Source organism: Coturnix japonica, chromosome 3 (assembly GCF_054131305.1).
Source record: "Coturnix japonica strain WE chromosome 3, WE-NBRP24, whole genome shotgun sequence".
Lineage (NCBI taxonomy): Eukaryota > Metazoa > Chordata > Aves > Galliformes > Phasianidae > Coturnix > Coturnix japonica.
Window position 1 is genome coordinate 35469216 of NC_140665.1, and position 21393 is coordinate 35490608.

The 21393-nt window shown below is 35.0% G+C and overlaps 1 protein-coding gene across 5 annotated transcripts in view; it reads right to left on the reverse strand.

Annotated features, from left to right (window-relative positions):
* FMN2 (formin 2) overlaps nucleotides 1-21393 on the reverse strand; it is a 131620-nt gene that overhangs the window by 2497 nt on the left and 107730 nt on the right. For all 5 annotated transcript variants that reach the window (XR_014943911.1, XM_085541271.1, XM_085541270.1 and 2 more), the window contains 2 exons: nucleotides 13238-13387; nucleotides 89-170 (listed from right to left, as the gene is read on the reverse strand). Coding sequence is in view for 4 of the 5 variants with exons in the window: in XM_085541271.1 (XP_085397397.1) it covers nucleotides 89-170; nucleotides 13238-13387 (232 nt within the window). In the remaining variant the exon portion in view is untranslated. The remainder of the gene's footprint in view (nucleotides 1-88; nucleotides 171-13237; nucleotides 13388-21393) is intronic.

A 21393-nucleotide genomic window follows, 5' to 3' on the forward strand; every position in this document is an offset into this window, starting at 1 on the left:
ATATATCAAGAATAAGATGCCTATAGAAGAAAAGGAGAAAACGGTAGAATGAATGATGGCAAAAGTATAGCTAAAATTTTTTACTTACAATTCCAGAGTCATGTTTTGGTCTTATATTGTATAGTGACTTCCCCTTTTTCTGTCTGCAGACTTCCTCTGCCTCTTTAACTCTGAAAGAAGACACAATTTATAAACATTTCCCTAGACCAAAATGATTTCCAAAGACAGTGTTGTATATAACTTTTTTTTTTTTTTTTTTTTTTTTAAAGTATGAAGATGAAAATGGACAATTTTATTCCCTATGCCTTTATTAATAGGCTCTACAAAACAGCAGTTGCATTCCCTGGCTGCTGTTGCCATCCCACCAGGCTCTGGTACTTAAAAGATCATGCATAATCAATGGCATATTAAATGCTAGTTACAAAAGTAATCAGTACTTATTATAGTTTAATATTGAAATCTAGCAGAATTTAAATTACCCTGGTAGACATGAAGACTGGCTTTCAGAACATTCAAGCCAAATAATGCTTTGTTTGTATTTGTTGCTTGTATTTAAAACAGCAAAGCAGCTTTATTTACATTTCCAGTCTTTACTCTCTAGCTTAAAATAAAAATATTGACTGAAAAATTCCAGTATTGTTCTTAAAAACCATCCTGTTTGTAAACAAGGTGGTACACATCACTGCGTGCATTTTTTTCTCTCCACAACTGAGGGTGAGCAGCAAAGCTTACATGGAAACACTTGGGTGCAAAGAGACAAGAAGGTTCCAGATGCGAGGGTGTTATACATTAGTGTTTCCTGACTTGGTAAATGGTACCAAATTAGGGCTTACGAAATACCACAAAATGCTACATCGTTGATGAGATAAATGTTCTTTTAGTCATCCAGATAGGGAACAAGCCCCAAAAGACAGAAGTCTGCATTCAGACTGGGAGTCTGCCAAAATCAGTCTGGTAGGCTCAACAGCACACCATAAAATATTTCTCAAACATTTTTACTCATTTTGGAGATCAGTCTTACAAACACACATGGTTATTGAAACACTAATGCAGATTTAAGTTATGAATTCTCTGAGCTTCAAAGACTTACATAAACCCTTTCTTTATGATGGCATTAAATGGTGTGAGATGTGTAATTTTTATTTTTTATGAGAGATGAGACTATTATTTATAAATAGGAAAGTAGAGAATAAGAACATAAATCCTTTATTGTTTTGTTCTTGCCAGCAATATAGAATCTGGATAGCACTTACTCCACTTTTTCATCATTATCCAACAACGAAAAATAACCAACAGTAAAATGATATTGAAGAAATGATATATCTTTGGCTGGTTCCTTGCGGTTCATCTCCAGACCGCTTGCATGTCTGCTATTTCACTGAGGCTACACAGGGCAGTGTGAGAATCAGACTTCATGTTGCTATTATTTTAAAATATTTTTTGTGTGTGTGTGGTAAGGGCCAGATTTTTGAAAATATGACTCCAGCTGGGTCTGCTAAGCACATTACAAAAACTGCCTTTGCATTCATCTCTCCTTCATCTAGATTCACCAGACACTCCTCATTCTTCTCACGAGTTTCACATTTATATTGTCAAAATTTAATTTAAACTTCAGTTCTTTTCCAGCATGCTGCTCTCTTCATTTGAGAATGGTGTACTTTATTAAGGGAGAAAGACCTTAACTTGCACAGGTAGAAACCTCTTATTTTCAAATTGTAACACTTCTGATCTGACTGCAAGTCAGTCACATTGTTGTATCGTAACGTAGAACAGAAACGTTAAATGGAGAGTTGTTCACCTTCAAAATGGATTTAAATAGATTGAATAAAAGTGACAGGCAAAATATAGTGATAGTTTTAAATAGAAGCTTGTGAGAATAAAACAGTTTGCAATGAAAGTCAAAGACTTTTTCTTTTCCCTAAACACCACCTTTTCTTCTGATTCATTTCTATATACATCTGAATGAGAAAGTGCATTTGTAACAGTGATCTTCTCAAAACAGTAAGATATTCAAAGCTATCAAAATTAATTCACTCATACAGAAATAAGCTCACATATCATATCATTTCCTCTTTTTGAAATACAGCTATAACTGACACCCATCATTGGTAGGCAAAACTTAAATAAGAAAAATGAAATATTACTTGGGGTTAAATTAGTATCAAAACTTGGAGAATAATAACTACTGAAGTTATCAAGATCATTATTTTATAGAAGATACTTAATGTATGCAGGCATTCGAACAATTCGTCATGCAAATGACAGTATGTGAAATATACTAAAATATTTACTGAACTACTTCACACAGATCCTGATGTTATTCTCAGGAAATGTTAGGGAATCTCTAGTTCCAGTCTTTGTTGCATTAAAGTATCCCTCTTTCAGGGACAGATTCTCGCTGCTTGCCTAACATACCAACTCAGAAGATGGTTTGGCTCCCTCTGGGTCTCAAATTAATTCAAAACAAAAGTCCTTGAATGGAATGGAACTTGTGATGATACAGTGACAAGTTATTTTCTGAAAAGCAAGTCCTTAATTTTTGTTACTTAAACTGCACTTGAAAAAATAAAAAAGGGAGACAAACAGTCTTAAAGCTTGTGCTATTCATTTTACTAAGATTATGTAAGAGGCCTTGGTCTCTCAAGTATAGCTGCAGTACTGAAGTTTTTGGGAGTCTTTATGAAATTCCTTGTAGTTTGAGTATATTTATTTATCACAGTGGGAATGCAGAAGGCAAGAAGCATTATTCCCTAATACACTTCAGACAAAGCTGAGAGCTAGCAGCCACTTGGTTTCAGTCCCAACCATATCACTGACTCATTGTGTTGGTTTGGGATAGCTCACTGCCTCCTGGCCCTGATTCTGCATGAAGATTCAAGTGGTTGGATAAAGCCTCACTGAAGCCAATACAATCTATAGATATACTTCCTCAGCAAAAAATGTCATTAGAAATCTAAATGTAGCACAGTAAAGTCTTATTGTCAGGACACTAGATTATGACTAAAAACTAGAAGCACATAAAACTGTACGTATTTACAGCTATAATATATATCTAAATTCTAAAAAGTCAGAACACTGGTGAATTTAATCTGCAGGAAGCAATGCCTTTGAGATAACAAGGATTACCTCCATTCAGTTGGAAAATATTTAATTGCCACCAGCAATTAGAAAAATACACTTAAAATATTTTCTCCTGTTCCTGAAGAATTCTTCACCTTCTTGTAGGTAAAATTTACAACATTTAGGCAAAACAAACCTTGCTTTTATCACCTCAAGACAAGTTTAAGACCTGGTTATCACTATGGTAAATTCCTACATATCATCATAGCATCCTTAACCTTGGACAATACCTCTAACATCATCTAATCCAACTGTCCACCTATCGCCAATACTGCCCACTAAACCATGTCCCTAAATATTACATCTGCATGTTTCTTGAACACCTCCAGGGACGGTGACTTCACCACCTCCATAGGCAGCTTATTCCACTGCTTGACCACTCTTTGTCAGAAGTTTTACCTAATATCCAATCTGAAACTCCCACGGCACAACTTAAGGCCATTATCTCTTGTCTTGCTGCTGTTACCAGGAGGAAGAGACCAACCCCTGCCTTGCCACAGCCTCCTTTCAAGTAATTGTAAAGAGGAGTAATGCCATCTTGCTCAGGCCTTTCCTGTACTACTTTCCCCTGACTTCAGCAGAACTATTATCAATGTGGAGATGCAAAGCAAATCAAGACCAAGAGGCAGAAAAATTGAATGAACTCACGCTGTCACATCAGGAAGACTGGCTTAAATATTCAACTATGGTCAATTGTTACTGCTTCATGAAAATGTTAACAAATCTCTTTAAATTTTGGCAAGAGGGAAGGTGATGTTTGGGGAAAACAACACAAGAGCTATGAATCTATGAGCCTCCCTCCCAACAGTCAAAAATAGGGAAGAAATTGTAGACAGTGACATACTTACAGGCTCCAGGCCAAAGTGACACTGCTGTTCTGCCACTGTAGAGAACAAACCACTCAAAATGCTTGAAACAGTTAACAAAACATTCCAAGGAGTGAGAATTCAACTGTTGAGGCCTTGTTTTCCCTGAGGGAAGCTATGAAGAGTCTGAGGAAGGAGAGTGCTCCATGTGCCAGAGAGATTTGATCCATAGGCAAAGGCAAGCACATATATAGATTGATATATTGAAGACCTGTTTCTAGTTAAAAGAGTTGTACACAACTAATAACTTCTACGATAGAGTTAATTTGGTCGTTTTATGGAATCACTGTTCTCAAGTGCAACTAAGTAGTCTGAAGTGGGACAGCAGCTCCAGGCAAATTCTGAGACTGGGCAAGAGAAAGAGGTGCTAAGGGAGTCTAACAAGTTCAGGTTGGAGATTAGGATCGTTGCCAAGAGGATGACCAAGCACTTGAACAGGCACCCTAGGTTAAGGTAGCTGTCACAGCAGCAAGCTGCCAGAGTTCAAGAAGCAATTGGAAAAAGCTCTCAGACGTAAGATTTGAGTAGCCTTGTGTGAATTCAGGAGTTGGACTTGATGATACTTGTATCATCAATACCTTTCAACTCAGAATGTTCGACAGCTCTACAAAAAGGCAGACAGCATGCTCTTGAAGTCAGGAGGTGCAGTTGAAGGATGATAGGAATTGTTTGCATGCTTCCAGTGTGTTAAGATGCTTCTGCAACACTGATGCTCTAATTATCTCATTTTATACTTTTCATCTTTTCCAACTCACTTGCTTTCAAATAAACTGATGGTTTCATTTGCTATCAAGTCCTAGATCACATCAATTCTGGCTTAAGAAGAGCATATTTGTTCAATAGGAAAGACAGCATCAGCACTACACCTTTGGCATTTTTGGCATGTTTCTTTTCCCAAGACATTTCTTGTTTTTGCCCTTACAAGGACATAGTCCTACAAAACTTATTTTGGTCAACCAGAGAGTTGCTTAATTCTTTATAGCATTCTGAAGAGCAGAGTTATTAGCAGTTATTAGACTCAACATCAGGTCCAAGGCAGATTTTACAAGTGCACAGTAAAAGTGCTCAAAATGGGTATCTGGACAAATACATGTCCCATAATATTAATTAAATTTAGTTCAGATATTTCCTTCATTATTTCAGAAAGGATTACTTTCTGAACAGCCCCAAAACTAACAATGTATGTAGCCAACATAAAATATAAGAAAGCAATCCCTGGATCAGTTAAAAGCGTACAAGTAAATGAATAGATAGTCGCTCACAGAGCCCAATAATTAATGTCTCAAATACTGCTATATATAAATAAATATAAATAAACAGATAAAGATTTAGAGTCTAAGTAGGCATCGCCTGTAACAAGAGAAATAGTTTCTTCTTTCCAGCATAGTAAAAATACCCCTTACCTTACTTCTACCTCAAATTTATTGTGAGACAAACACATACAAACTCTGATTAAGTTTAAAGACAATCTTTGAGACAAATAGATAAATAAGCAAGTTTCACTTTGGCAAGGATACAGGAAAAAAGAACCAGACATCTCTACAAACCCAAAAGACAGACTAGCTGTATTATCTACCTTCTAGACCAAAAGCCAGCCTGGTCACAATCTTATCAAGGCTCAGAGAATTTCTGTCATCATTCAGTCCATTGAGAAGGGCAGCCACTTCCCTAACACCGAACATTAATAATTTTGACTGAAGTATCTGTAACAGACAGATTCATTTCTTTCTGGCTCCATCTAGGCTTGGTAGCCTTACAGTTCACTAGCAAGTGCTAAGTCATGACAAATGTAAGCACAGAGAGAAGGCTGGAATGTTATATGCCTTAGATACTAGAGCTGCTCACAAAAACTTCCATGATAAACTCACACAGATATTACTTTTACAGCTTGAAAATGTATTTCATGAAACCTTATATATATATATATATATATATATATATATATATATATATATATATATATATTTAATATAGATATACTGTACATTGTAACATATAACAAAGCTGAGGCTAATATTCTTCATATTCCTAGGTGCTTTTTAGCAGATAAATAACATGTGTTTTGCACATCAAGATACTTTATGTATGTTAGTTTGGGGTAACAATAACATGTTTATAGTAATAACACCTTTACAAATAACAACAACAACAAAAAAACTCCACAAAAAATATCAAATACTAGATGTCCTTAAGAGATCAAGAGTAGAAAACTTTAAAGCTGGTTTGGTTTTGTTTTTTTTAAAACTCTTCCAGAGCAATTGACCTAAGTTTTTTTCTTTGACTCAGTTACTAAAGTATTGAAATGACTTCTTTTTCTTAAGGAATTTCTCTTTGGAAGGGAGAAAAAAATAAACAAAACAATTCTCAACATAAAAGCGCAGTAAAAAAATGTAGAGCTTTTACTTTTCCACCAATATGATTGAAGTGATGACATAGATATGATTCAGTAACTGACGGCAAAGACTTTATACAGATAAGAAACACATTTTAATGTACCTGGTGCCATCAAACTGACTGATGAAACCTAACCTCTCCTACCAACAAAGAGATTATGTATTAGTCTATCCTGACATCTCTGCCAGTTCCTTGCATGGTTACTGCAAAGACCATGACGTAGACAATAGCAGGTTAAAAAACAGCGATTAATCATACTTTGGCTCAGAGGAGCAAGGACAAGTAGATTAAAATTTCACCTTGAAAATAAAAGAGCACAAAGGAACCAACCAACAGAAACCTGTTAAGGATGGCTATAATTCTAATAAATGCACAGAGTGCCTTCAGAATCATATATATTTTTTTCTTGTCAAAGTGGCCAGTATTTCTTACTATACCTGGCCACCTTCAGGGAAGATGGTAATCAATTTTCATATGTGAAGTTTGGAGGAAAGTAAGTGTTCTAAGAAAACTGTTCATCACTTCATTGTTTTTCTTGGAACTGAAACTAGTTTGCACTCAAAGAAGTTGGCTGCATTCTGACTGTTTGATTGGGAAATTCCACAGGAAATGATAAGGGAAAAGAACACGATAGGATGTGAGGTAAAACTAGTGACTGAAAGTATAAGCAAAAGAAAGGAAAAGAAAGCTGGAAGTGAGCGGAAACGTGAAGCCATGTGTTTGCTCTAAAACACCATGAAGCAGTAAATGATGTTTAAAAAAAAAAAAAAAAAAAAAAAGGAGAAAATCCTTTGTGAGTAGATTATGCAGAGGAGAATATCTTAAAGTGGCTATGGGGACGTACCCAATGCAGATGAACTACTACATTGAATTAACTGGGGCACATACAATGTGAAGGTTGCTTCAGAAGTAATGCTTCCTATTTATTTCCACTAAAACTACGCCAAATACAAAAAGCATGATAACACAATTCAGTAAAGCAAATTCTCAGCTGCAAAAGTGTCTTTTTAAAAACAGTCATCACCATTAGCTATACGTTTTTTCTAGCAATAAACAAGAGCCTGCATATAGTGCTCGTAAAAACCTGCACCAGCAGAGGTGAACCACTGTTGCACAGCTGCTATGGTAGTGTCATTGCAGTACAAGCAAATAAGAAATGAATGAATAGCTCACTGAAAAAAACAAAACAATCAAAAAACCAGCAAAGTTAGCAGAAATTATCTGCAGAGCCATGGAATTAGAGATGTACAAAGCAGAATGCAGGAAGAGAAGAGGCCTCCAAGTTTTTTGTATCAGGTGAGAATACTCACTCACATCAAGAGTTACCCACTTACATGTTGACATCAAAATGACTGCTGAGAAAGAAAATCTCTTCAAAAAACAAACAAACAAACAAAACAAAAACCTCTATATTAGCCTCCTACTCACAGCCAAAATATGCACACAGCCATGCACTAACATTTAATGGATGTTTTCATTATGACAACTATATGCACTGATTTGTCAAACTTCCTCAGTAAGAAAAAGCAATCTAACTTGAGTAGATAGACAAGTTAGTGACAAATGCTAATGACAAATGTTAGTGACAAATTTGTAGAACCTTTCAACATGTTTGGGTACCACAAATGCCAATGTAATAATCACTTCACCTGGGAAAGAAAACATTTTATGAATACTGAATATGTAGCATCTCTTGGCAGAAATTCTGTTTAAAATTCCTACTGGTGCAATTTTTTTCATTCATCTCCAGGTATCTATTACATTAGGCTGTTATTTTTGTTTATTCATTTATTTAATAATAAAAATGTCATTCACTCTTCCAAGACACAGTAAACAGGAAAGAGTTACAAAATCTGAAAAGATCACCATAGGGTAGGAACTGTGATATCACCACTTGGCTATATCCTAAACTGTCACAACCCATCTGACATTAGAGCCACGAAAAGACAAGGCAAAATTCACTATGAGATGACAATTGTTATCCGTCTCCTTTTAGGCATAAAATACTAAAATGCAATGCAGCACACCAGCATGACACTACACTACAACATCAGGTAAATCAATGAGGCTGTTGAAAAGCTCTTCTGCTAAATATTTGGTGGCATTCTAGAATCTCATGAAAGTCACAACACTTAGTAGAGATCAGAGACTTGGAATCTTTCTTTTTTTTTCTTTCTTTTTTAATTTTTCACTTTGTTCAAACTTGCAGTTCATGTACACTGGTTGGCTTACAGCTACAAAGAGACTTATCAAAGACTTTAAAATATCTTCATTTAACTTTTTCTTAAGCAATCTTTTCCAGAGACCCAGATTGGGAAACTCTCCAAAATATTATTTTCTCAGTTATCCAAGCAGTGCTAAAAATGAGAGTCACTGCTCTCCTTCCCTAACCAAAAGGCCTGATGATCCAATTGAGAAATAGACAGATTGCCAGAAGTGCACAAGGAAGAAACAGTAGTACTGAAATATTGAGCAACTTCTCTCAGTTGGGTAGCAAACTGCCTCTATTTGAGGCACTGCCTCAAAGCGCTCTTCCTAGCTACTGGATCTTTCATGTGTTCATCTTTCATGTATGTATATTCCAACGTCTGTAATTTTCCACAATACTTCTTGATCAGAAACTCTTATAATCAAGTTAAAATTTTGAAATACTTGTAAAAATGAACAATTATTTTAATTGTTCAAAGATACAAGCTACATCCAGTTTTGACATTGTAAAACAAAGTCTAGAAGTGTGGAGCCCAGTTGATTAAACAGCAATACAGAGAGGGATATTGAAATTCTAAGTCAGAGAAAATATTTGCTTACTAACATCATGGCTGGAGCTTTTCGATGGCACCACAACACAAGCCAAGTGATATGCGACTCCATTAAATATAGTCCCCATTTCTATCCATTTTCCTCTTGCACTGCAATTCCATATATATTTTCCTACTCTTTTATTCAGTCTCCACATTTCTTTGCAAGTACGTTTTCCCATGTCCCCAGATTTCTCACTCTCAAGTCTGACTCACTGGTTCCTATTATAAGCACTAACAAAATCTCCCTTAAATTACTCTGAGAGGACCATTGCTTGTGCTATGGGATTTAATGCCCTCCTCCACAAGCAGAAGTGGCAGCTTACCAATATGCTCCTCACTGTGCAATGTACCGATATCCAATGCCAGACTTTAAATTGCTCAACAGCAAGTTTTAAATCATCCTGCTGAGGAGTCCCGTAGGGAGACATACCAGTCTTTCTGCAGGGGGAGATCAATGAGCTGTGGAGACATGCTGGCCAGGAATCTCCCTTTCATCTAGATATACACAGTGTGACACACCAGGTGCCAGCTTAACTGCTATTCTTACGGGAATGGGCAATTTTTACATTTGAGAAACTAGGGATTTTTTTTTTTTTGCTTTTTTTTTTTTTTTTAATTGAATGTATAGATTACTTTTAATGTGTCAGAGATTTATCGTGGCAGTTAAAGGGTTGAATAAAGCCAGCCAAAAGAAATTTTCAAGCTTAGTGTGATGCAAGATGCAATTTAGAGAATTTTACCAGCATCTTGATCTGACCTATGAACTGTCCTCTGCTGGCATCCCAGTTATACTCTATTCAGTGTCACGCCTTTTCATAAAGGAAGAGTCAAACTGAGCCTATGAGAAATATTTACCTTTTGCATATACTTAAATGGTACTTACACCTGTTCAATGCCATTCCCCCCTGCTCCATGTTTTTCCTTCCGCCTAGAAACACAACTTTAATTCCCCCTATATTTGCAAGCATGCAGAGGCTGTCTGGAACAACAAACAATCTGAAGAAACCTACAGTCACTTAGGGCAGGAGTGAACAAACAAGTGTCAGTATTCCATTTTTATGCATAGAAAGTGAAGGTACAGCTGTGTCTCTGCAAAAATGCTTCTGCCTCTTCCTAGTAAGGTCTGAATCTAAGGTCTACTAATATTAACCTTCAACAGCAATGCAATGAATGTTTTTTCTCCTGATTTCATTTAAACACAATGTCTTAGAGGACTCATTACTGTTTTTTGGTTGTTTTTTTTTTGTGTGTGGTTTTTTTTTTTTTTTGGCTACTGGGAGCCAGGGTGCATAACACATCCAGGACTTTGCTCAACACCAAGAAAAATGAAAATATCTCTTGCTCCAGTGCTACACTGGAATAGTGCATTTAATGTTGAATATCTCAGAAATATAAAGAAAACAAGAAAAAAAGGGGCATAAAGATATAATTTAAGAAGAAAAGTGTTACTGTATTACCTTTGATAGTTTGCATGAGACACCTGCTGTCTCTACAGGAGAAAAGTATGCATTTCAAGTTTGGTAGTATGATCCCTTAAAAGTTTTCATAAGAAGGTAAGACAGGTGTCACTGTGGCCATGCATTACCTAAAAATAAATATTCAGGGCCCAATTTACCTCATACCTTAGGGTATGGAGAAACTAAAATATATATACAGATTAGGAAAGTGCTGAACAGTTGTTCTTTTCTGCAACAACACTGAAAAGGAATTAATGTGTCAGCTCTTCTTGACTTTCTTTGTGATCACATATCAAGTGCAAGCTATACTGTCAGATAGTATTTAAGAGTTTTCAGAGTGCAAACACAAAAGCAGAGCCTACCAGTGACACATCAAAAATACAGTGAAAGGACAACAGTAAGACCAATATTTAAAAACATGAAACAAATCAGGCCCATGTTGTCATATGTAGGTTAATGAGTAAAACGTCATATTACTTTTACAGTTTTTACCTAAAAGGATACATCTTTAGGATAAACAGCTCCAGAATTTCAATCTAAATTTTTTATAAGGTTACAAATAGCTTGCATAACAATTTAGATAGGAATGTTCCATAGCCTTGCCTACAATGTGACCACAAAAAGAACAAAAAAAAAAAAAGTATGTTTAGGAAAACCTTTTGGCAGACGTATGCTTTCACTGTAATTTTCAGGTGCATTTTTCTTTTTATTGCTACTGTATTTAACAGTTTATCATGCATAATTTTCTCTACAGCTGGTATTTTCCAGTTCTGCTTTATTTCAACTGACAGAATGGAGTGAAAGCAGTAGAAAATTTTCGGAAAAATATTTTGTTTTTAACCTCATGTCATTTCTCTTCTTTCTTTAAACTCCTTTTGGAAATAAATGTGAAGTCTGACACTTTAGTGTTTATCTTTTGCACATAAATGCCTGGCAAATCAATATACAAGTTAAAATGCTGACTGAAAGGTGTTTAAAATAAGAATTGGCTGGCTGCTTTCTTTGAAGTACATATAGTTTTAATGTATCAGTAACAAAAAGTAACACCACCTTAGAAAATATCACATGAAAAGCCTTTGAGAAAATTATTGTAAAACAATGTGACTCATATCTGAAGAGACTAAATACGAGAAACAGTCACTATTAACTTGTAAATCCTTCACCTACACAGTCCATGTAATATTTAAGAAACCATTAAATATTTAAGAAATATTTAAGAAACTATGAAACTACTCTAGAGACACAGCAAAAAGGTTTATTAAACTAGAGTGATGGGTGAAGAGGGGACAAAAAGGAATAAAGAAGATTAACCCCTAAAAAAGGAAAAAGAATAAATTTGTATATTTTATAAATTCTGGCCATAATAATGTAGCATGCAGCCTGGTGAATGATTGCTTAAGCAGCAAAATGCCTGTGCAGGAAACTGAAGATAGGATTTAACTGTCAACTCCATTCTCAAGAAACAAACCTAATTATTTAATTTCAAGGCTGACAGTCAGCATCCCCAGATTGCTCCATGGTATACAGTATAGTATAACGTTTTCACCATCCTCTTGCAGTAGGAATTGAATCCATCTCCCCTAACTGTGAGACAACTCATTCCAAAATGTGTTCATTTGTACTAAATATACATGGCATACCTGACACTGATCATATTGGTGTCTAAGAAAAGCTATCAATAACAAGCTATCAATAACTTCCAAAGACAGTAATCTGATATCTGCGATATTTATAGAGGGTGTGTTTTCTTGAAAGAAAAAAAAAAAAAAAGACCTATTTTTGTTGTTACCTAAACATGAACTGGTATCAATCGTTTAGAGAGCCTAAAGCTTCTGTCCTATTAATGTCTAGGCACAGCAGCAGCTTCATTATCTGTACACTGAAATCACTCAGGTTGCTAACAGATGCTGAATTATGTAAGCTTGGTTACAGTTTTCATGTTTGTGTTTAAATTGTCCTTCTAGCATTTAAACAACTGATTAATTTGTGGCATTATTTTTATATAGAAATAATGATCAATATCTGTATGCAGATGAAAGCAAACTTCACAGCTCTTTAAATACATGGAACAGAAAGGGTGGCTAACCTTTCAAAACGTAGTTTATGTTTCTTTATCTTTACATCAGTTATTCTACATGGGCATATGATCACGAGACTGTGATTTACAATATTGTTTAGTTTGATTTTTCTCTTAAGGTGGGGTCAAAGTGACTTCTTCTCTCCCCTGCTTTTCAAGCCTTTTTCTCCAATTTAATTGGACAAATATTTACAGTGTTTCACATCTCAATTCCATGACTTGTTTTCAGGAAATCTTTTATCAACCTCCAGACCTGAAAGAAATCTCCTATTGCTTGAATTCACAGAGGCACAGCAGCTACCTGGTCTACTAAAACCATCAATTAACAGACTTGAAAAGCTTTATCACAGATTGATATCAAAGTTCCATTCAAGAATTATGATTATAAGGAAAAAGAGTTCTGCTAGGGAAAAAAGAAGTGAGAAAGTCCCTGTTCTAATGAATTGATGGCAACTTTTTTCTATGTGATTGCTCACAATAACATCCTCTGAGAAAAGCCTTTGAACAAACAAACAAATGTACCTTTCTTGAAGAATAAGTTTGTTTTCTTTCTTCCAGAAGTCTTTGAAGTCAGAGCTGAATTCATGCCAAATATTGAAGAAAGAATGTGGGGATACCTCTTTCTCTCCCATTTTTGGTTTCATACAGAAGTAGGCTGCAGTTTCCAAAAAGCTGTCAAAGAAAGAAAGAAAAAAAGGAAAATGACAAATGTCTCACTAACTACAGATGCAGAATTCTTTTCTTTCCCTGCTTAAAATTGATGGAACATTTAATTGCTCTTGGTAGCAGATCTAAAATAGAAGAATATAAAACCAACAGTTCCTAGGTCTTCATATACAAATAGATACATAAATATGATTCTTCAGCTAAACGGGGGTCTGGCATTTATCATATTGTTTTTGATGAAAGGATTTTCCATTTCAGAAGCTAAAATTAACTCACTTTGCTGAGCCCTGCAAATCCAGATATTCACACCTTCCAAATACTATTTTTCTGTTGCATTTAAAGTAAAGTAATTTTCAAAACACAGCATCAACATCTATAAAAACTTCATTTTCAGCCTTTTCATGTTCTAATAAATCTACACTGTGACAAAATTAAATAGGTATTTTAGATGTGAGCATATACAAAAAGACTAAAACTCACATCTCAGCAGCAGAAAAGTGAATCAGGAACAATCATGCTAGATAACAGGTATCTGTCATTCTACAAGAATGATCTGAAGTTTCCCTCTGAACAAGGCGAAAGCAAAGCAGCATACTGGAGATAGATCTCATGTTAGAAGTGCTGCTGAAGTTGAAGATTACATTTGTAACACCCATTAAGTGATATGATTACAGTGAAATTTAACAGATTTCTTATTTCAATTGCTTTTACTTATTTCAAATTTAAGAATATGTAGAAATAATATATTTAATTATGCAGAAAACTTTAAAATAATTAATTCCAAGACAAATTGCTCAACTACTATTCCATTTCATTTGTGATGCTAAGTTTTCTAATTCTGCAGCTTTTAAGGATGTATTTCTCACTTGAAACACAAATCAGAAGTTTTATTAATTTCATGAAAAATTCTATGGAAAGCTGTATCTAGAAATATAATTCTAGATAACTTGCTTAATGACCTATTACTCTTCCATGACCTCTATGAAAACTCTGTGGCAAAACACAGAACGATCAGAAGTTAAAATACAAAGCTAAGACCTGAAAAATGACAATAAAATGAATCAAACAATGAATGGCCCTTCTAAATAAGGCTCTTAAATTTCCTCACAGAAAAAAATCCCACAAGACAGGAAGCCAAGACAAAGTGAAGGTCACATTGTTCAGGAGTACACTGTAAAAAACAAAACCAAAAACCACCAAAGAACTTGTCTAATATTACCGGCACTAACATATACTTTCTGGAGACCTCTTGGAAAACCAGTGCTGTGGATTTTTTTTTTTGCTTCCAGTGAGGACTACTTATGGAAGTGGTATAACCTTATATGCTATGTTTAACAGCTGTCACTTCATTTCTAGGTACATACACTGAAAAGAAATGCTCACACAGGTTGCTAGCCTCCCTGAAAGTTTGTTTTGGAGGTAAGAGAGATATGCTATTCATAAAATGTGAAACAGCAGCAGCATAGCTGGTTGTCACTGTTAACATGTCGCTCTTTCCTAGTGCATGTTAACAATGAACAAGGTATCAGCTACAACACAGTAAGACTCCATGGCACAAGTCACAATAAATCAATTTTTCTATATATGCAGATCAAACAATCAAGATAGTGACTCTCTCTCTCTAAATATATTTACTGGCTAAAGATATCTCCTTTTATTTACTAGCTGCCAGTCTCTCACAACATATTTTAAAAGGTTTATGGAAAACTGCTTATACATTTGATGCTGCAATATTTGGGCTATGATACAAAGTAGCATAATTCACACAGAAAGAGAAAGCAAGTAAAGTGAATCAAAATTCATCAAATGAAACTAGCACAGCAATAAATCCTCACTATTACCACGCTCTGTAAATATTTGATTTTGAAATGTTTACATATGTCAAACCAGACATGTCCAAAAGGTGATAACAGAAAGGGACACACATTCCAAAACCAAAGAGACATTGGGATGACATTGCCATAGCCCTAAGAATAGATATCCTTCAGATTTCAGATGGGTGGCAAGTACCTTTACTCTTGTGCTTCTCTTTGGGACAGCCCAAATTTTCCTGCTTGTCCTTTAGCAGATTTTGACACAAAACATCTGTAAATATCAATACTGTTCCTGCCCGTGCAAGCATTTTGAATCAAATAATAAACTACAGTTTGGAAGGCTTGTGTTCCTATATCCAAATTCATTTCTGCAGTTTCTAGTTTTGGGAAACTCATTTGACCTCTCTGAATTTCATTTCACACCTCCATGAAAAACGAAACATATTTTGCCCAAACAGGTATTACAAAACTTGCTTAGCATCCATTTCTCAAGTGAACAGGTTCTTAGATTTCTTTTAAGACATTTGCTAAGGGTACAGAAAAGAATGTGCATTAGTGAAGAATGAGCAGTCATGGAAGAAGGAAGGGAGAGCATGGAAATTATTTTCAGGGATTAAAAGAGGTAAAGGAGGTCAGCAGCTTTACTTCAAAAAGCATAACTTCGAAAGCCTGATTAAAAGTAAGGCAGTAATGTTCATACTACTGTCTTATCTTGACACGGCAAAAGGTACCATTTCTTAGACAAATTTTGATCTGCTTTTCATATTTCACATGCTAACTTTGAACGATAAATATGTCTCGAAACACTGGAGGACTTGCTCATCCATGACAAATTTTTTTGTCCTAATTTCCTCAGTTAAACTGTGTAACTCAGTAAGGAAAAAAAAGCATCATAGACTGAGATGACTGAAGTCACCACTTCATCACTTATGGAAATTTGATGAATGATTCATGGTACTTTTTTGTGCATTCCCTTGAGTACAGCTGTGAGGCTACTCAAATTCATTTACTGTTTGGAGAGAAGGAAGGAACGAATGCGCTAATAGCCAATTTCATTCACATTGTAAATAGCTTTTTGACAGCATTTCTAGATTATAGAGCTCACCCGTTAGAAGTCTTTTAAGAATGGCTATGGATTAATTATTTACCATTTCATTTTAAAGCCAATGAGATATCTATAGTTTATATGATGATTCAGATTCACATCTGCTATGTTCGATGCACTGGTTGACAGATTTTTTTTTCATGTGCTTGAACAGTTTGAAATGGGTCAAGCAGAAGGGAAGGGAAGAAGAGTTGCCAAAAAGAAGAAGAAGAAAAAAAGAAAGCAACCACAAAACATAAATCAACAGTACTAAGCAGAAGACCTCAGCTTCAGTTAAGTAGGCTCCTATGGCCAAACAATAAAAATAAACCACATACGAGAGTACCTATTTGTTTGAAGTCATGCTTAACATCAGAAAAAATGTTTCTGCAATTCTTCCATACAGATTTGGGTGTTGGTTTTTTTGTTGTTGTTGTTTGTTTATACAGATTACGTATTTTGCTTAAAGTTCAAAACTGGATGTTCTGCAGAACTTGAGTTTGGTTTTATAAATTGCTAATGATCATTTACACACATTTGATGTCATGAACAGGTAAGCTTACTGGTGGTACTATGCTAGTTTCGTGAAGTGACACATTTCAGAAGAAGTTCTGAATCATGTAGAAGTCAAAGAACATTCAGACATATCTGCAGGCAATTTAATTTGCTATATATGGAAGCCAGGTGTGTACGTGCGCTCATTCATTTCTCAGAAATGCTAAAGTATATTCCAGTTTGATGAAAGAAACAGGTCAATTTTAATTTTAAGCATAGACTACCAAAAGAAGGAAGGTTAAAAAGACTATTCATACATCTTACTAAATTAAATCTAAAATGAGTTACATAGGGAAGAAGAGATATATAGGTAACAGTAGGTTCTCCTCAAAAAAAAAATCAACTGCAAATTTCCTTACCCATTTTATAAATAGTAAAAGGTTACGTATGCATTTTCTTTGTGTTTTAAACAGTGGAAAGCATGAATGGGAGTTAAGTGTTATGACAGAATACAAAGGAATTCAACAGTCACAGAATCATATGATAAACAAAACTGTTACCCTGGCTATCGAGAAAGCAAAAGCCTGTGAGAAAACTTAGCATGGACAGCAACTTTATAGGATCATTCAAAATAATTAGCAATTAAATATTGCTAAGGATTTTTTTTTTTAAGGATGAAAAAATATCTTTCATATATTGAGATAATACATTAGCTTAAGGCAACTGCCAGAATCATTAATCTCTTATTCCTTTTGCCAATTCATATTCTGTAACTATGGATTTTGTAATATTGTTCCACACAGAAAATAAAGGTCTCAAGAGACTTTTTCCTTTCCTCTAAAAAAAACCTGCCAAACATTTGCAATGTTTTGAATACTAAGTCATCTGCCTCATCTCCAGTCTCTTGCCTCCTATAATTTCACATTAAACCAAAAAATGCTGCAGTATTCCAACTAGATGAAAATTAGCAGCTTCAGCACTAACAAAATTATTCATCTACCTTTGAGGTCCACTCCAGCACATCACATAAAAACAGGAAATTTCATAAGTACCACAAATGTAAAACTTAGATATTTTCTACTTTGTTATACATTGAATGTACCAGACCCAGAGAAAGTTATTTAATTCAAGAGGTATTAAGAATATACATCCATACTTAAAACAAGTATTTCAAGAAAACAAATTTGGGTCAATTCAATTCAATTGTCTGATGGAAAAGTTCCGTACAGTAGTATTTTTTTTTTTATATAGGCATTTATGTTTGATCTCCTAACTTTTCCCAATATATTTCCTGCATAGCAATGACATCTTTGTTTAGACATGGAGAGAAAAAACAAGTAGCATTTTATATAGGGATCAAACTTCAATGAAAATGTGGCAGCCACAGGGATTGATTGAAAGATTAATGCAACCATATTGCTCTGGTTATGTGCATCATACATTCACATATTAAGGTAAAGCTAAATAAAGCATATCCCTTTGGCCCGAGAAAACTCTCAACTCCAGAAGAGCTGTTCCCATCCCTTCCATAAGATTATATGATGTTCCTGGTGATCATGACGCTAGTTTTTGTTTTGTTGTTTTTTTTTAATAGGAAGGAACTTTTCTCTCAGTCAGTGGACTGACTAAAATAGAACTGCCCTCCAGGCAACAGGTAAGAAAAGGAGCAGATGAAAGTAATCACAGGTGAAGAGTTCATTTAAGACAGTGCAGAAGGGATCTTGTTCACTATAGCATTTTCTGAACCTGGCCTATTAAGACATCTTCAAAAGGAGGAAGGAAAAAAGAAATAAGGACTGAGGAACAAACAGAAGAATAGAGACAATGCTTCTTTCTAGTTACTTAATCTCCTCATATAAGAAATCTCAGTGCTGTTTCAGCAGAGGCTGAGGCCCGCTCTGAACTGTGGTAGTGCTGATGGGAGTGTTCCATCAGCTGGAAATTATTAAGGAAGGAATTACCTATATTGAATAAGTTATTACTGGATAGTTCCCAGACAAGTTAATACAATTGTGACCTAATTAAACCAAATCCCTTACATTCTGCTTTTCCATTTGCACATACATGACAACAGCAATATGATACAATAATACTTAAAGTAAACTTCAACATACAGCAAGGAATAAGGCAACCACTGTGGTGGGAAATCAAGAAGCAAGAAGTAAAAACAGAAGTTGGTATCTACATAAGTCACAGTCATTGCAAATGTTAACACTACACCATAAAGGTCTTAGAAAAAAAACCTAACTAAACAACTCAAATGGACCACATGATGACAGAAAAAGCCGAATGAACATAACTATAAACTGAAGCACAATGGAGATGCATTGGAGCAAATCTCACACGTTTTACTTCAGCTCTAACAGCTCAAAACAAGTATCTTGAATATCTGAAGACAACACAGTGAAACCACTTCTTAGATATAGAGTGTAGACAAAAAGAATGTCACATTTAAAAAGTCATTTCTTCATTTTTCTGTGAATTTTAATAGAGATGAAATTTTATAAATTAATTTTTTTAAAAAAATTCTGCATTTATTATACGTGTCAGTGTTACCCATTTGTGTAACTGCCTTTGCATCTTAAGCTAATTTATTATTATAAGGTTCAAGAATGTCCCCTATATTAACTACAGAATCGATTGCATAAACATTAATGTATTCTGCTGAATATTAGCTCTATGAATTGGAGATCAGTTTACTAAAAGCTATGGTATCATTCGTTCATACAAGTGTTGAATGCTATTAAAAGGAAACCAATTAAAAAACAATAAAATGACTTAAGCAAGAATCTCAACATCATAAAAAGACAGTGCTGTTACACAAAGAATCCACCATGCAAGTAGTTAAGAACTTGCAATCATTTAGAATTTTTTTTTTTTTTTTTTTTTTTAAAGGACGAAGATCAGAGAACAATCAAATACCGGTGCTTCAGAAAAAGCTTTCTGATGTAATAAAACCGTTGGTTATGTTTCCATTACTGCATATTTACATGCCCTGATATTCTGTCAGAGACAGAATACTGAACTAGGATGATCCAATCTGTTTAGCCATTTGTAAGCTTCTGCTATACACATTTCCTTTTCTCACTGAGTATTTACTTTGTGCTAAAATGTATTACCACGAACAATTCAAGTCCTCATGCTAGGAGCCACACAGTGAGAAAAGAGACCTACCAGGAAAGGTATAACAAAGGACAAACAGCAAAAGAGCAGTGAAAGATGGGGTCCAACAGCATATTCTTGCCTTTCAGTTAGCAGTGCAGGGTTGCTTTTTTTTAATGTTGACATCTTTTATTATTATTATTATTTTAATGGTCTGTTTTTTGTTTTAGTTTTTAATTTAGTACCTCTCATCATTCAGAACTTTTCACCACTTTATTTCAATCATTAATTCAATTTTCACTTCAACTTTACTGTTTATTTTTGGAAAAAAAGAAATCCAAACCACTGTGAGGAGGGCACTGATGCAGTAGGAACTTTTACTGTTTTAAAGGATTAGCAGACTTAGGTGCTACATTTGTAGGTGTTGCTTTTCAGCAGTGCCATTGTACCATAGTATCTGCTATTTCTTTAAGTGTCATCAGCTTGTCAGCTCCTGAGCAGGTGTAAAGCTTTGTTCCTCCTCCATTCCAATGTTCAGCCACTGGATGTCTGTGAAGAGTGTTGTTTTTTTTCTCTGGAGAATTTAAAGGTAAATATTTATCTTCAAAATTAATGTCATTTGTTGCTACAACAAGAAAGCAACAAAACATTACTAGATGGATTATTACAAGTTTTGAAAACAGAAGACATGCCTGGGAGACAGCACTCTAGAAGCACTTTAAAGCCCAGAGATCACTGGAATGTGCAAGTAATGTGAGCAAATTATAAAATAAACCAAATAAAAATATTCTGACATGGGAAGATGAGTGTTCTGTACTCAGCCACACAGATCTGAAATTCCCCAGTTGATATTTAAAAGGAAGTAAATCCTATTTGACTTTTTGTAAAACAAATACATGCTATCAGAACGCACTGAGATTTACTGGAAACAGATTTAATTCTTAGATTTGTTAAACTCAGTGACATACACTATGCCATAATAGCAAGCAGCATGTCTGTGTATGGAGACTTCACTATGCATCATAGCAGGGTAATATTGTGGAGTGTTTCACCCAAAAATCAAGTCAACAGTATCTGAGACTGTTTTGTCTTAGTGATCTGTTATCACTTCATGCAAGGTTATTCTGCTTTAAGTATTAGAAATGAAAGGGTCTGTACTGTTTAAGAGGTTCTTATCATACATTGCCTCTTTACACTGGCTTGGTATGAGTACACAAAATAATTTGTTTTCAGAGCAATTAATTGTTCTTGACGAATGTCAGATCCTCTGTCTGAATGCATTATGGTTCATTAAGATTCACCTAAACCCAAAGCTTATTTAAACTAATATAGATGCTGCTGCACTGAAATTAGAATCTGATGCCTCATTGTTTTAGCAGGATGTCAGAAGAAGTGAAGATGTTCTGAATGTTTCTAAGACCACCAGCTTCACTTCAGTTTGTGAATGACTACAAAGGCCTTATTCCAAGAAGAGACATTCCAATGGCAGAGAATTTATTAACTGTTTCAGTGGAAGA